The 18,454-nt window shown below is 33.0% G+C and overlaps 2 protein-coding genes across 2 annotated transcripts; both read right to left on the reverse strand.

Moving 5' to 3' along the window:
* Positions 1-95: 95 nt before the first annotated feature.
* LOC106689062 (CXXC-type zinc finger protein 1) lies at positions 96-2,086 on the reverse strand. Its single transcript, XM_014433833.3, has one exon. The coding sequence runs from the start codon at positions 1,908-1,910 to the stop codon at positions 273-275; it is 1,638 nt and encodes a 545-aa protein (XP_014289319.1). The 5' UTR covers positions 1,911-2,086; the 3' UTR covers positions 96-272.
* A 4,212-nt stretch (positions 2,087-6,298) lies between these two features.
* On the reverse strand, positions 6,299-8,521 carry LOC106689064 (uncharacterized). The gene has a single exon (XM_014433834.3). The coding sequence runs from the start codon at positions 7,858-7,860 to the stop codon at positions 6,655-6,657; it is 1,206 nt and encodes a 401-aa protein (XP_014289320.1). The 5' UTR covers positions 7,861-8,521; the 3' UTR covers positions 6,299-6,654.
* Positions 8,522-18,454: the final 9,933 nt, after the last annotated feature.

Genomic DNA, 18,454 nt, shown 5'->3' on the forward strand with positions numbered 1-18,454 from the left:
ACTACCTAGACTTATAGTTTTTATAGGATAGAAAAGTACAAAATAAAAATATTATCCAACTATGAAAATGAAATTAATATATATTTTGATTTTTCTTTTTTACACAGAAGATTTAAGAATAATTGTAATTATTACAACAATATCACTTGATTCATTATGTACAATCAACAATCTGATAAATAAAAAATATACATTCAAAGTAACTAGAATTTAATTATTTAAAAAAAAAGATAATAATATAGATAAGAGGAAAAATTTTTTACACAAAAACATTATGATGTAGTCATTGCCTTTTTCAAAGATTTAAAAAATTTCTTGTTTTCCTTGGTACATTTTATATTTTCAAACTGCTCCTTATCATAGTTTTCACGCAAAGTTTTTTCTAATTGTGCTAATCTTTCTTCTTCTTGAGCTGAAGTCATTTTTTCCATCGCCTCGTGATCGTAGGTAGAATGCAGCATCAAAGCAAGTACACCAGCTCTCTGCACCATTTTCTGACGAATTAATCTTTCCTGTTCAAATAATTCATCAACTTTAAGCCACTGTCGAACTCTTTCCATGTCTATTTCAGCACGCCTTAGTTTTTCCCAACAGTGATGTTTATAACAAAATTTCTTAGGATATGTACATAGCTCATTAGTAACCTCAAAAACATCTTTAACTATGGGGCATCCACAAGCCTCATTGCTTCCAATTATCGGATCCTTAGTATGTTCAGGGCATAAAACTCTTAAACGCTTACAGTAGGTCTTACTTAAAGGATTATAAAAATCACAGAACATATTGTTACCCTCAATCCTGGTCTTATACATGGAACCAAAAGATGCTTGACTTTCATACTTGCTAAAGCACTTTTCCATGTGTTTTATAGCTGAACTGGTATGAATTTCGTGTCCACAAGTAACACAATAAACACTGGCTTCCTCTTCCCTTTCATTCTCTTTCTTACCTTGAAAATTTATTCTTTTATTACCAGACTTTTTATTTGGTTCTGTGTCAACTTTGAAGCATGGTTCGAGCTCTTTCCCCTTTGCAATTATCATTTCAAGTTGCTGATATCGCTTATCTAGTTCATGTAAAGCAGCACGCGCTTCAATTTGTTTTCTTCGAACTGTTTCAAGATCCTTCTTATTAACATTTTCTGCATAACAGGATGACATAGACCATTCTTGCAACCTCTGGGGTAAAACTTGAAAAACCCTATTTGTAGCAAGTTTAATGCCACATTTATCGCTGCAGTATTTGCTATTTGGGAGAGCAGTTTCAACACATCCTGGGCCATAGCACTGCATTCCTGGTTTAACAGAGCCTCCAACTGCTATATTTTGTTCTCCATCAGAACTTGAATCTTCATACTCATGTCTTTTAGCAGAAGGTTTTAGTTTCAAACACACTCTGTTGACACATTTATCTTTAACTCTCCTAGAACCACTTTTTTTTCTTTCTTTGCAAATATGACAGCTACCACAGTTTGAAGTTTTGCGGCAATTAATACAAGACCCACAAGCTGTTTTTGTAGAACTAATTTTAGCCTTCTTTGGGGGTATGTACACAGGATCAACAGTTTCATCTTTCCGTGTTCTTCCTTTAATCTGAATATCTCGTTTCAAATCAATATCTGATACTTTAGGTGTTTTATAAACAGTTTTAAGTGTAGGATCCTCTTCTTGACATCTTTCACAGTAGTAACGTTTTATATTTTTTGAATCTTTCTGTGTTATTCCAATACAATCACCATGATACCATTGGTCACAAAGATCACACCCTATCATAAAACTTGAAGAATCTGGAGATCCACATATACAATACATTTGCCCATCTTTCTTCAATAAGGTAGCAATTTTAGATTTTCTTTCAGGTAGCTGAAATTGCCTGGCAATTTCTTCTGGCGTCAATTTTAATTGAGGCATTGTCTTTACTTGCCAAAATAATGTAAAAAAAAAAAATGTTTTCAAATTACTGTTTACTGTGACTACTAGCAATCAGGTCAATTGCAATAAATCTCTATTACAAATTTTAAACAAATAATCATCACATAAATACTTTTGACACGATTAAACAACACCAAGTCTAAAGTAATCGATAACGAGTCGTTCTTGATATGGAAAGAGGTATAAGGGTGACCCAAGTTGAGAGAGTACATTAAGTGCTGCAAAATCGTTCATGATGTGCTATTAATTTCTCTTCGAGAGTAAAATTAAAAATCTGAATAAATAAGGAAGAAGTGCCAAAAATATAGAGGGGTAGGTTACTTTAGTATTTGAGATTAATTTTGATGTGTGTCTATTGAATGTTAAAATTATGCTTCGTTAAAAATCAAAATAATATTTCGTTGTACTACCAATGGGTAGTTTCTCTACACGCCAGTAACACACCAATTTGATTTAGATCAGATTTATGTATTATAATGTACAGTTGTAAGTAGCATTTAAAAAAAAATTTCGTTAATTTTGAATGGAATAAAATCCACATCAACTCATCATGTTCGTTCCTTATTCAATAAAATATTAATCGATTTTTCCGAAACTCGCAAAAATCGAAAATCCTGAAACTGCCATCTATACGATACTCAGGATTTGTTTAAGACTCTATAGATTACTAGAAATAGCACCAAACAGACCAACTAAAACAGGAGGTATTATCTATTCAAATAGTTTTTCATTGTTTGGAACTACTTTTTCTTCTTTATAAAGGCATTAAATCTAAAATGCAAAGATATGGAATGGAAAAGCATAAATTCATCTTTCACTCAGTTTTAGCCACATTGGAATCAAGTCCACAGAAAGAGCTCCAAATGTTTACGTGAACACTGGATATTTATGTCCAATCACCAATTTTTTTCGAATGAGGGTACATACGCACACTTTATGAGATCAGTGGATCTACCTCAGAGAGCTCCAGAACCCACGGGGCTGACTCACGGCAGAATAAATAAATAGTTATATGCCGCGGCCGTATTCGAAGCCAGCTGATGTTAGTAGCACAGCGCCCTTGTTCACTAAGCCACTCCGCTCTCATATGCATTATTAACTTAATTATATAATGCAATAAACATTAATAGTCGTTTTCAATTTCCTTTAACTTAACTTCACTAGCTGCAAATAATCCAGCCTCTGTAGTCGATATTGCCAGAGATCTTGGGCGCTGACCTAACCACGAGATGAAACGAACAGAGTACCAAGCGCACTACTCCTGAGGTTGACCTTTTTATTTTGTCTGCATCATTGTATCCTTCCAAAACTCTCATTTTATAATCAAGATGGTAAATTATTCCAGCATCATGTGCATCTTTCAATTACCGCAAGATGCGGGGACATTCTAACCCAATATACAGCCATTGGATTCTCTAGATGCTACTCCTAGTACATACGCGATGTTAGGTCTATCATGAGACAAATCAAAGCAGAAATAGCTCGTCTGTAAGAGAATTTTAGTATACTAAGGGGCTCTTAGTTTCCTAGCAGCAAGAAAATAGCGGAAAGGAAAACAGTTGCGGGCTCTGGCAACAACTAACAGGAACCCACTCACCCCCTGGAAAATATATGAAGCTCATCAAGTCATAACATTTCGACCAGGACCAGATAAATCATTATTATCCAGTATAAATGAAATTGTGTAACTCTGTAAGTACCAAAGTATTGTATATATTATCAATTAAACTAATCCAGAGAAATATCTTAGATGAGCATGAATAAATTCACAGTTTAAACAAATCTTGACCTCATTGGTTTACTAGATATAACAACCTTTGTCAAACAAAAGCCACCAGATTCCCTATTGTATCCCTCTTCCAGACCTTAATAGAATGTCTCTACTTGATAAAAAATAATATTCTGGAATATTAATAATTAATATTGTTACAATAATAATTGAACATTATTTCACCTTCCTTTCCTAACATCCACAGGTGTTGATGGTTAGTTCCCCTTATACCTGTAACCTGCTAGATCTGGATACTGGTGCACTCTGCTGCCATGACCTTTTTATCCTGGCCATTGGAATACAGTAAACAAGTCAAATTGATTAGTACATGCATTTGTGATAGGTTTTCACCGGCAGCAATATTACATTATGACAATTGTACAATTTTTATTGTCAATGATTAGAGTACTCCACTGTTAATGAGCTTTATGTTATTTTGATAGTGATTATTGATAAAATAAACATTAGAAATAAAGCATGGGTATTATTTGATGAATTTGCAAATAAAAAATAAGGGCAATATATTCATAATATATAAAGTCCTCTGAGGTTATGTATAAAGTCCTCATAAAAAAATAGAACATAGGAACTATTAAATGAATTTTTCATATTAAAAGTAAAACAAAAAAATATATTCATTAATACTTCTTCTTCGATCTTCCAATTAATATTTCCATATAAATTAGATTCTGCTTTTTAGACAACTGTTAAAAAATAAATTAAGAGTGTAGTTTTACAATCAAGAATGCATTTCACAGAAAGAAAATCAGAAATAAGCACTTGATTGTAGGACAAAAATCAGAGGCAATGGTACAAGAGATCAATTGCTCAAATTAATTTTCCAAAGAATGAAATTTGGAAAGATGTAAACTTTCCAGATAATCCACATTTTAAAATCCATAGTTCTGAGAGAAGAATTATGGTTTAGAGGCAACCATACACATAATTTAAATGTAAGAGTATGTTTAGGAAAGTTCAATGAAGATTTGGTGATGATTTTCTTTAAAGAGGATTGGTAAATATTCATAGACAGTATTTTGGATAGAATTAATATAGAATTAGAATACTGAACTATTAACACCTACATTTTTGTAGTGTTTTGTTACAAAACATGAAATCAAATTTTTTTTGTTAACTTTGTTTCTCATTGTAGTAACAGATGGGTAACAACTTTGAAAAAAATTGTTTAATAGATAAAAAATTACTGAAAATAGAAGCCTTAGTAAACACTCAGAGTATATGGATAATCTGGTTCTCATTGTGACACTTGCATTCTGGATTAATTTTATTTAGAAAAATTGTTACTTATTGATAATCTACGATTTAAAAAAAAAAAAATTATTCGGTCAGATATTTTTAAAATTAAGGTATAATGAATAATTATTAACAAGGCAACATCTCCAAAAAATGAGATACTTTGATTCTGAAAGCAGCTCACAGCCACCAGTATTTGGTAATGAGTTTTATCTTTGCATAAATATAACAATAGCAAATAAAGAAAAAATAGCAAGTATGTTTCATGTGTACTTGAATAAAACACTGTAGTTCCACTTGAGTAAATATAGTTAGTTGCTGTACAAGCTGAATAAAGTTAAAATTGATGCAATTCAATGTATAAATGAGTTTCACAAAAATCATAAGTATTTCATTAGATGAATGATTTTTTAAATATAAAAATTTTTATAATTGTTTTTAAAAGCAGTAACTAATCAACTATCTTTAATAAAGTTATACAATTTCACAGTAATTATTTACTTAGTATAAGTAACAAGGAGAATATTATGTAAATGTCGATAATAAAGAGCCCAACTTTCCTTTTTTTCAATGTATGCTTTTAAATGCCAGATTTCTTAAACAAATCGATAAAACCTGATTAGATAATAATTTAATAGATACCAATTAAGTAATTTTTTTGTGCAATTACAGAATAATACAACAGTACTTAAGGAATGTGTACATATATGTAGATATATAAAAGAAGAAAATTGAAAATAGTATAATTATTTATGTACAGAAACAATATAAAGCATAAGTTAATAGGATCTATCAACATATAAAAATAATTATTTTAATGATAGGATTTATATGTTACAGAAAACATTAAAATCATAGAGATATATAAAAAAAAACAGTTAACATGTATAAAAAAGTATGGCATTTTCTTTATTAATAATTTGTTCTACATATAGTTATAAATAGATAAAATCAATGTAAAATAATCAAATAATTTTAGTTACTAAAAATAGGAAAACATTAAATAAATCTACACTATTTCTAATATCACCAGAGTAAAAAATTACTGTATTTAATAAATATAATTATATTACAAAAAATAATTAAATTATGAATAAATTAAAGCAATATATACTTATAAAACTATTAAATATTAATTATAATATGAAGGTCTTGCATTATTTTAATAATAGGTTAGTAAAATACTAAACAAATCTATTTTTACTTTAATATTACGAGAATGAACAGGAATATTACTTTTAACATTATTTTATAAAATTAATGTTTCACAAAATTAAGATTACAAAAGATTTAAAAACTTTAAATAAGAATTTCAATCTACTTACATATAACTTAAACCAATACATTATTTTAAAACTAAAGTCCTCATTAATTTAAAAAATATATGTAATAATTGAGACAATCTTAATACCTTCAAAAATTTAATATTTCATAATACTGTTATTAAAGTAATACAAATTTATATTTTACTATACAAAATAATTACACTTAGGAGTACTTTTTTTACAGCTAGAAAATACTTATAGTACTTTATATTTTATGACAATAAATTATATTTGAACTTTTTTTTTATATGATGTAATAATTATTTAGCAGATATTTACAGGTTAAAGAGACATCATATCAGTTGTGTTACCAAGATCTAAATGAATTCTGGGTATATTATGTACTTATATATAAATTATTTCAAATTTGAGATTATACTAGGTATTTTTTAGTTTTCATATAATTAAGAAATTTGTGAATATATTTTTTCTTATACATATGACTAACAACGTCTACTAAAGCTTTTTCACCTTCATTCCCTGCAATAGTTTTCATCAGTGCAATTTGCTCCTCCAATGGAAGATTACCCCAAAACTGGACATCAGGATCCATTACCATAGGTAGGAAAAAACTGCTGATTAAATAGCCAAGCATAGCCCTAGCTTCAAAATATTCTAAGAAATCTTCATATTTGGGAAGTTCAATATGGTTGGGAACGGACTCTTTCAAACTGTCCCAGTAAATCCTTAAGAAGCTATCCCAGTATTTTTCTCTACATTCAGAATTAGTATGCATATAAAGAAAAAAAGCAAGTTCAACAGCAATATTTCCATAAATTGACAACTGGAAATCATATAAAATACATTTAGATGGGGACCCTTTTTCATTATACTTATACATTAAATTGTTATTGCAGAAATCACCATGACAGATTACATCAAAAGGTTCTTCAGGCAATGACAATTTACCTCTGAGAAGAGTAGGATTTTTCAAGGCTCTTAACGCATCTTCTAATGTTTCATTAGGTCCAATTTCTTTTTCAAATCCTCTGAAACCTCTTTCAATTGCAGCATAAAGTGGGATGTTATAAACTGAATATGTTTCTGGATCAAAACAATATTTTTTCATCTTTTCTGTCAATTCAAGAAATTTTTCTAAGTTATCATGCTTGAGGATAAATGATAACGAATGAAACCTAGCTAATGTTTTCAATGCAAGTGAAATGTGGTCAAAATCTAAGAATGTCCTAATTTTAGTATTGCAGTAGTGTTTATACTTGACATTTTCAAAAATTAATATATTTTCTTCAGGATTTTCAAGGCTGATACAGTTATAATGTATTTTTGGGTAACATACTTGATCAAAGCCAAGAGTTGGCAAGACTTCCTTATACATCAATGATTCCATCAAGAATTGCACATGATTGTCTTTTCGCTCAGGCATTGGTGCTTTGATCACAAGTGGTAATATTTCTTCTCCAGAATTACTCTTCACAATTAGATTGGCAAAGGCTAAAGTGGAAGCAAACTGTGCTCCAATATCTTTATCATTTTCAGACTTTAGATCCTTAAATTCCACATCCCCAAAGATCCCCTTTTTTACTAAAGAAGGTATTACAGAAGATAGTACTTTCTCCATAGCACTCACTGTACAAACTAGCACAATGTATATCCTTGAGGATTCATTCTATTTTTTATCTGATTCCCCCCCTCCAAACTGATTACATAAATAATTATCTTTTTGGGCATCATTATTCAGCAATTTTTAATAGCAATTGTTTTTTTATTTCTTTTGTAAATATCAAATTCCCTTGATGACATATTTCATACTATTGTTCATACGTATCAATTAAAAAAATAACAAATTATGTACTATGAAGAATACAAGAAGGTAACTGTTTACTTAATAAAAATAACTAAATTCTGTAATTAATATTTTTTGTCAATATACTTACCTGTAGGTAGATATTTAATGAGTGCAATTTCCGGAAGTATTGTTTTATTTCATTTCTAAAAATTAGAAGTTGTCTTAATTTTCTAATACTTAATAAGCAATTTATAAAGAATAAGTTCCTTTATATCTATAAGAATTAAGAGATAGAAAATCTTCATTAAAAGAAGTATTAATTACAACATTTATTTACGATAATTTTGATCTTAATCCCTAATTATTTAATGTTTTTATCATGCGCATAACATATAAATTATTTTAGTTAGAGCCATTTTCATAGAAGATAAATTATGATCATTATTAACACATCAAAACAACGAACAGCCCTCCAAGGAAGTTGATAAATAGAGTGAAGTAACCAAACAAAAACCTCTTTATCCTGACCCAAAGAAGTTCAATCTTTAAAATCTTCTCATTTTAATCTTTATTAAAAATTTGGGGTGTGATTATTATTTTCAAATGAAGTGGCACTTCAGGATTCTTTGAGTGGCCGTTGAAGAAGAAATATTTTAGTTAATTGGCATCTGTTGGTTGCGTGTTGTAATGCAACCTGAATTGATTAATCTAAATTGATATCATTTAAGTAGGACGAAATTCCCTCCTAATTTACATGAAAAGTTGTTGATGCTACAATGTCTTCCAAGTATACTAAGGACCAACGATATCACTTCTAAATATTAATGGAGGTTTTACGAAGAATTTAATAAAGTAAATTTGAATTAGAAATAAAATAATATAGAATAAAATTGGATAAGAAATACTTTTGCGTCAGTGTAGACTGTATTTTTTGTTCCAATTTTAAAGTGCAGAATATTCTGTATAATGTTCCTTGAGATATACCTTTTAAAAAATTAGTGACTGAGAATCACTATCAATCTAGGGATGAGGATAGTATTTTCAGACTAAGACAAAATTGATGCTCACAAAATTTTAATGTATTGCTAACAATAACATAACATAGAATCAAGTAAATAATTTTTATTTATTGATATTTATGACTGTACATAAAATACATCAAGTAAATTTAAAGTAAGATCATAATTGTATGATACAAGCATGTCTACCCATTGGTAGCACTCTAAAAACATTTTTACAGTATAAGATCTCGAATCCAACTTCTTTTCAGACGCCTCGGTAGGGTATCTGCCATCTCGTTTCCTTCAATCCCCTCATGTTCTGGGGTCCACATCAAGGTTAGTTTATTGCCTCTGGCTAATTCCTATAGTCTCTCCAGGCAATTCCAGACTAGCCCTGATTTTATAGTATAGGACATTATTGCCTTTAAAGCAGCCTGGCTGTCTGATATTATATAAATCTATTTTTCCTTTTGGTTTTTTTAAAAATATTTTCTAATGCTGCTATTTCTATTACGTGCATTTCAGTTTGGAAGACAGTTGGTTATATTCCCATTGCTAGGGTTCTTTTGCAATTTGGTCCTACAACCCCAGCCCCTGCTTTTCCGTCCTTAACTGATCCATCGATATACCAGACCAATGTGGCCTTCTCAAATTTAGGGCCTCCTTTCCTCTACATCTCTTTGTTTGGAATGCATACTTTGAAGTTTTTTTTTCAAAATCAAATCTTTTGGATAAATGGTGACTTAGAAAGCTCATCCATTCTTTACCCTTAATCTTATTTAGGATCTTTAACTGTCCTTGATAGTTTCCAGGTTTATAATTCCAGTCACGTTCTATACTTAAGGCACTCATTATGGCTTTTTTTTTTGTATCCAGATGTGTAGTGGAGCTAAGTTCAGAACTTCCTCCATAGCTGCTGTGGAGCATGTTCTGATTGCTCCTATCATACCTAGACACGCCATTCTGTGTAACTTTTCCAATTTTATTTGTGAGGTTTTTTCCTCTGTTTTCGGACACCAAATTGTCGATGCGTAGGTTATCATGAGTCTTTTACACGTCCATAGGGAAGCTATAGCTTTTCCTATGACTCTGTTTATATGGGAATTCTACTTCAGTTTCCAATCTAGGATTACTCCTAAGTACTTCACCTCTTTAGTGGTATTGATCTGTACTCCTCCCAGTTTGCAATATTCTATATTAACCCTGCATCGGGCGCGGCTGATCTGACAGGCACAGGATTCGGTTTTTTTCTGTCTCTTCCAAAAAGGGGCCGAGTGTGACCCCTACCTCCCAGTAGTTTCCTAACTTTGTGGGTGGTTCCAACCCGCCCAGTCAGTTCATCTCCTGCCGCCAAGAAAGTGCGTCACACGTGTTTTGATCTGTCAGGCTCACCGCGTCCGATTACGTTACAAACCTAAGGTCAATATTTTTCACTTTAGATAGTATATTCAAGCACTTCGCTGTTTTTCGATACTTGTGTTAGAATCATTTTCGTCAGGTACCATTACCGTTTATGAATGGGGATCGTGTGCCTGTCAGGCTCACCGCGCCTTTCTGGTGTCTTTCAGGTTCATCGCCCCTCTTAACTTTTTTTAAAATTCTTCAATCGTTATTCCAGTATTTCTTTGATAGGGATATTCTAAAGGGAGACCACAATATTCCGACCTTTTTGGTTTCAACGACGAAAAAGTGTTGGCAACCTACGTCTCATGCAAGAATAATTGCATACTCCTGGTTTCTTCTGTGCTCGGAACCAAAGCCATTGATAAAAGGTCATAACGTATTATAATGCTCACAAAACTGGAGGTGACACTGCCAACCAAATGTGCGCCACATACAACGAGCAGCGAAATACACATCGATGGCAAATGACTGTTCTCTACACTATGTTGAACTTGGGAGGGATCAATTCCTTGGTTATTCACCTCGGGAATCAATTACAATGAATTCCAAGAAGAGTTTTCCCCAAAGAATTGTCACACGAACTGTGTATCGGACAACTTCAGCAAAGAAGCCAGCTGAAATCCGGCCTTCACACCTCCTTGAAAATTCGTCTCAAGATCCCCCCCGCCTGATAATCGTCCAAAATTAACCCCTTCCTACCTCCAAAAGCGGTCCATATGTTGTGATTGCCTGGCGGAAACAGAAATACATCGGCTCACGAACTACTCCTGTGTGAAATGCAACCGAGGAATTTGCCGGTCAGACGTAACCACTCTATGCAACATGCTTTTCAGTCTGTTCTTGCGATCCTTCATCGGCTTTGATGGACGATGAATCCGACTTATTTCTGTTCCCACGCTATTCAACTTCATGTCTAAACCCTTTTTGAATTTTTTTTGACGATAAAAGGTCGTATTTTGATTTATATTCATAACCATGAAATGCGAAGTCCACATTCTGACTTTTTTTGGTTTCTGTACCTAAATAAATAATAAGAAATGTTTTAAATTTATTTTATATTTTTACCTAATTGTCTACATCCTCAAGATGGTCGGTAATTTTTGGTTTAATTAAATACGGCGATTTAGGGACTTTGCGAATTTTTATGTATCGTGTGCCTGTCATGCTCACCGTGCCCTGATTTTCAGAATACTTGACCGCACCCTACAAAGGGTTAAGAATCCTCTTCCTCGTAAAGGGTACAATGGTGGTTTTGCTTGGATTTATGGTCAATCCTTGTTCTTAGCACCAATTCCAAGTAACCTATAAGGCTATTTGCATGCGCCCTATCAATGTTTCTTCATCCTTGCCTCATTATTATAGCCAGATCATCCGCATAACCTATAGTTTCAATTCCTTCATTTGTTAGTTTATATAGGAGACAGTCTATCACCATAGTCCACGAGAGGGGAGGAAGAACTCCCCCCTGTGGACTTCCTTTTGCTGTTTTTATCTTCAACTCTGTTTCTCCTACCTTTTCTATAATACTTCTGTTTATTAGCATTTCATTTATCCAAGAGACAGTTGCTTCACTAGCTCCTTTCCTCTTGGTAGCCTTACCTATTGTTTCATGTGAGGTATTATCAAATGCACCTTCTATATCCATGAATGCACACAGTGCTATTTCTTTATTATCTAGAGAATTTTCTATATTTTTAACAAGACAAGAAGCGCCAAAATTTGATTTTCCTGCTTGATAGGCAAACTGATATGGATGTAATGGAGAATTCCGAACGATTAAGCTCCTTATGTATATCTCCATTACCTTTTCCATTGTCTTTAATATTACTGAAGAGAGACTTATTGGTCTAAACTCCTTTGGGTCATCCTTAGGCTTGCCAATTTTGGGATAAAAATTACTTTAGTCTCTCTCTCCATAGTTTTGGGATATATTCCAATGCATAACTTGCCCTGAATATTCTGACCAGTGCTTTAACAAGGTTTCCTTTCCCTTGTATCAGATGGGCAGGAATTATTCCATCCCCTCCTCCCCCAGACGCTTTATATGGTTTAAAGGTGCTTATAGCCCATGTTATTCTGTCTGTGGTGAATAGTTTGTTTGGCTCTTTCTGGACTCTTGTGTTTGGCCATAGGTAAGGTTTTAGGACCAACCTCTTCATTTTCAAAGATGCATTGAGGAAAGTGGGTTCTTAATAACTCTTTTAGTGTTTCCTCTTGGTTCTCTGTATAAGTTTTATCTGATCTACAGATCGGAGGACTTTATGTATTCGGGCAGCTGAGGATGAATTCTCTATCCCTTCACAAAACTTCCTTCAAGACTGTCTCTTTGATTTTCTAATTTCTTTATTATATTCTGTTAGGGCTTATCTATACTCCTCACATCTCTCTTGCCCTTTTGCTCTATTGGAGAGTTTTCTCGCTCATCTCCTAAGATTTTCTACTGTTTTGTTCCACCATGGTACATTCCTTTTTGTCTCTCTTTTCTTTATGGGGCAGCTTGCCTCATAGAAGCTATGGATTGCATTATTCACTTCAGTTGCTGCTCTATCTAGAGATTCAATTGTTTCTATTGGGTACCTTTCAATCCCTAGTTCTGAGGTTAATAATTCCTCATATATATGTATATATAGTTGACCATAGAAATTTAAATATAAGAAGATGGTCAGGTTTGCGGTCAAAAAAAGAACAAATAGTTTATTACTATTTTAATGTCCGACGTTTCACCCCACTTTGTAGGGCTAAAAAGATACAAAAAAATACTGAGATAAGTACAATAAGGTAATTTAAGCTAGAATAAATATTATGTAAAAATAAAGTGATAATAAATTACATATAAATAAAAGGAAGGAAGACATAAAATAGTATCAATATAAAATAAACTTGAATAAACAATGATAAGAATAAAAAATAAGTAACAATGGGAAGAGTAATTTTTTTTTAAAAATACGTAAAATATATAGCTAAAAAAGTACAGGAGACGTACATAAAACAAAAACGATTCCAGTTAACCACAAAATCGATAAAATCTGTATCTCACATACCTACAGCCATATGTTAAACTTAATTAAGTCTAAATATTTTTACGCTCATTCTATTATCATCACCAAATTTTTCTATTATACTTTTGTTTTTTACCTGTTTGTTATCTCTCTATCACTTATTTTATCTATCGCTGTATTCACTATGTTTATTCATCTATCTTTTTTTAACTTTCACATTTACTTTGTATTGTTTTTTGTTTTTTTTTGTAAACTTTTACTTTACATTTTTCTATTAACTTATTTCACTTATCATTATCATCTCCTATATTGTTAACATTCTATCACAATTTTTCACTTATTTCTATACTTTATTACTTATTTTTAACCTTTTATGTACTTCTTGTTACATCTCACCTTGTACTTTTATTTTATTTTGTAAACTTTCACTTCCGATTTTTAAATTACCTTATTTCACTTTATATTATTCATGTTACTCCTGGTATCTTTACTATTACTATTATAAGTGTAGATAAATTATTATTTTCACGATATATAAAAACTTCAATTGTTATCATTGTAAAATAATTTTTATTTATTTATTTGTACTCTTTATTTACTTTTACTTATTATTAGTTACTTCTTTTACAATCATTGTTATTATATCCTATATTGTATTAACTATATTTCCTTCAGTATATACTCTTATTATTAGTAACGATATTTATCATTCTAATTTTACTTAGTTATTCCTAAATTAGAAAATTATTATAGTTATTATTATTATCATCATATTTCTGTATCTTTCTCTTATTATTTTTCATTTTTCGTCTTATCTTTATGACTACTTCCTGTGTACTCGACGTATTTGAAATAGAAATATAGCCGTTAAACGGCTGGCCACCTCCTCCCCACTCCTCCACGCTTCCGCTTTATTCTCGCCTTCTGTTCAACCATTCGCTTTGAACAGGTAGGTGGTCCTGATTTGTTCTTTGCTCATTTATTATCATTTAATGTCATTATTATTATTTTTATTTATATTTATTCTTTGAAGACGTTTATTTAATCTCTACTTTCTTCTTTTTTTCTTTTTCGGTATAGTTTTGGTTTTATGAACGTCTCCTGTACTTTTTTAACTGTATATATTACGTATTTTTAAAAAAATTTTTACTCTTGTCATTGTTACTTATTTTTTATTCGTATCATTGTTTATTCAAGTATATTTTATATTGATACTATTTTATGTTTTCCTTCCTTTTATTTATATGTAATTTATTATTACTTTATTTTTCCATAATATTTATCCTAGCTTAAATTACCTTATTGTAATATTCTCAGAATTTTTTTTGTATCTTTGTAGCCCTGATGAAGCCCTACAAAGTGGGGCGAAACGTCGGACATTAAAATATTTATAAACTATTTGTTCTTTTTTTTTTTACCGCAAACCTGACCATCTTCTTATATTTAAATTTTTAAGTAGATATTGAACTATTTCTAGAGCTCAATATCGGAAGTTTATTTTATTGAAAAAAAATAAAATAAATTCTTCACACATTATTTATTCAGGGTTCAGTATCTTTATTCGAGCCCTTATAGAACCAATTTAATAGTTCTATTACAAATATTAATAACGCAAAATATTTTCCGATATACAATTTTCCTAACACCATTATCAAATAACGGGAAAATTTAGTGAATATATTTTGGTAAATATCATGAAAACTCTACCTCATACGAAAATAATCACCTAAGAAGCTTTATAAGCTTATACAGTTTTTCAAACACCAATATTATTTTATTATATATTATTATTTATCAAAAAAGTTGATTATTAATGAATTATTGCAATATTTGGTTACGCATAACTAATCTTTCATATTTTAACTCTACTGAATAGCTCATAAATATTTTAGACGGTTTTTAATTTTTTCAATATTCATTGAAAATAAATAATATTTTGAGAAAATTTTGGTCACAAGACATATTAAATTTTGAGATATATAGATGTCTTTCAGCGCTAAATTTTAAGCTCATTAAATACACCATGTAGTAATTTTGAATGATCATTTTCGTAAGAATAACAGTTTCAATGATATTAGCCGAAATAAATTTAAAAAAAAGTTGATTTATCGTTGTTTGAAAACAATGTTGCTATTTGAAAAACTTAACCTATCTCGAGAAATATTAAACATGGAGAGTTTAATAAGAGCACAGTTTTAGCTTACTCAACGCACCATAAACTAGTTTATGTGGATATTTCGGCTACTTCAGGAGTTATTGGCAATAAACGTAAAAATATACTCCGGCCATTTTGAAAAATCTTTTCAGGACCCCTGTTTTACCATATATTTTTTAACGTTTTACCATCGTGTTTTTAAAATATTTTTATAAGAATCCAATGACAGAAATTGATTTACACTCACTTTTAAGTACATAAAAATAAAAGTCTATTTTTTCGATTCTGTAAAGAATTTTATTACCAATCAATTCTGAATGTATATAGATTACCATAAAACGTATTGGCAGGTTTTGTGTCATACCCAAACAAACTTATTCTCTCATTCATGGCCTCTATTTTCTTTCCCAGGTAAGAAAATGAATTATTTTCTAATTTAAATGCGCGTGAGGTGTTGAAAAAATAGAGTATTCCCTAAAAACCTTACTTTGGTGGGAGGGTATAGAAACAAAAAAAATACATGTCCATTAAAATCTGGGTCAAGGGACTGGGGACAAGTTTCCTTCACTCTCTCCCAGGGAAGTAGCTAAAAGACCAAAGATGCCTTGGTGGAGGTTTTGAGGATGCTGCAACTAGGACCGTCCGTACGCTGTGAAGAACTGCATCCTGCAAGAGGTGACCTTGCTTATACTGAACACCTATATATATATATAAGTTATATTTACAGACTGTGTAGTATAAATCTTAATACCTAACTCCCTCTGTCAACAACTCGAGAATCTATAAATGTAGGATTACTGAGAGAATAAAGCAGTCTATTATCAGCAACCGTGAGTGTATTTTCTTGTTCCTTCTTTCCTTTTTTTTTGATTTTATAACCCGCTATCTCGTATCTTATATATATATAAGTTAGCTGTATAACAATAAGAACCACTACTAATAGTATTAGCTATTAAGTTTAATAAACCATATGTTTTAGATACCATATGTTTTAAATACCATATGCTGGTATTAATAAAGGTCAGTTGTTGAGATACTTTTGTGTTGATTACTCTGTGTGTTACTACGAACCCCTTGTTATTTTGATTAATCCTTCCAGTTTAATCGTAAGTGGTGCTGAAACCCGGAACAGGAAATTCCGAATTTCTGTTACGTGGAAAATAATATCGGGAACCTCGAAATTTACTCGAATTTACAAATTTACTGGAACCGGCGGCTAGTGGACGCACAGTATCTACCATGGTGGACCCAGCTGAAGAGTTGAAGAAATTGGAATGTCAGTTGGCTCAATCGATTGTTGAGCGACAAAAGCTGGAGGCCCAACTATCAAAAGCAACCGAGAACACGCAGATTGAGTTGCTTAAGATCAGGACACAGAGCTCGGCATTCATCCATGAGGTAATTAGGCAATTGGAACCCTTCACGGGGGTAGTAGGTGACCTCGAGCACTTTATCAAGGGTGGTGACCAAATCAAAAACTTGATAAATAACAGAAAGGAGACGGGGACGCTACTAGAGTCTGATGTGAGATTACTGGAGGCCTCCTTGGTGAGTCGTACCTCTCGGCGAGTTCTGAACGCTATGTAAGGAGACTCGACCCTTCCCTGGGAAACACTGAAGACACGGCTTAAGAAGTTGTACGGCGGTGGCAGGTGGACCCCGGAAGAAGATGTGTTTTACTTATTCAAGGAACGCCGAGCCCATGGGCAATCAGAAGGTGAGTTTGCCGAAAAGCTTCTTCTGTTATATAATAGGTTGACGGAGAAGATGATGGAGACATGCGGACCGACAGAGGGAGCCCAAAAGATGGAATTTTTAAGAGGAGTGTTGAAGGTACAGCTCAACCACTACTTAGACCGTCCGGGTTCACTGCCCAAGGACCGCGATTTCCTGGAGTGTGCCCACGATCTGATCGACGCGAGGGAACGAGGGAACCCAATGAAGCTCACTTCGGAAAACCGGAAGCGGATTGGACGGAGGTTAAGTCGCCGAGGATGCGCCAACACAGCCCTACCAGGCGGATTAACCGTAACACTGCTTTCGAAAAACGGGCGAGCAGAGGCCTAGATTACCGGAGGCGGAAATCTGAGCGACGTTGTTACGAATGCAATCGCACGGGGCACATTGCAGCCCAATGTACTCTCACGAGGTGCTACGAGTGCGGCAGGCAAGGACACATCGCAAGGGAATGCCCGAGGCGTAGCCATCGGCCAACCAGAAGGGAACCAAAACCGAAGCCGATGGAAATCAACAACCAGGATTGGAGCAGGAGACGGGCCAGCGGGAGGAGTGGAAGACGCAACACCAGCGACGAATCTTCGGAAGACGAGAGCATCCGGTCTGGGCGTAGTTTTCTGGCTACGGGGAAGCATGAAGTAAGCGGGGAGAATCCTTGGAGGGGGGGATTTTCCGGAGCAGAGGAAGTAACGGGACGCGCGCGCTCAGATTGAGGACGCGGTACTGGGTGGGGCAACCAACCGGGAGAGTTAATAGTTATTAACAGCGCGAGTACAGGACAGTGGACAAGGTTGCCCGTGGCGAGGATGGGTGAGTCTGGCATCAGCTTCCTTATCGACACAGGAAGCACAAACTCGTTGATTAGTAAAAGGGCGGCGGAGAAGCTGGGAATTTGGACGGGACGAAGGAAATGTGGATGCGCGGTGTCGACAGTCAATGGCAAATGCCAAACACTGGGAGAAACGGTTTTTGACCTTAAAAGGCTCACGGGACACGATTCTCAAATCACGATTCACATTATCATGAAAATGATGCTTGGATACGATTTGATCATCGGATACGACGTTTTGAAACGTGTAGGGCTTACTATGAAAGTTCGTCAGGGGGGTTGGCGGTATAGGCTAGGCGAA

This window comes from Halyomorpha halys, unplaced genomic scaffold (assembly GCF_000696795.3).
Source record: "Halyomorpha halys isolate HHAL.00 unplaced genomic scaffold, Hhal_1.1 Scaffold1271.1, whole genome shotgun sequence".
Lineage (NCBI taxonomy): Eukaryota > Metazoa > Arthropoda > Insecta > Hemiptera > Pentatomidae > Halyomorpha > Halyomorpha halys.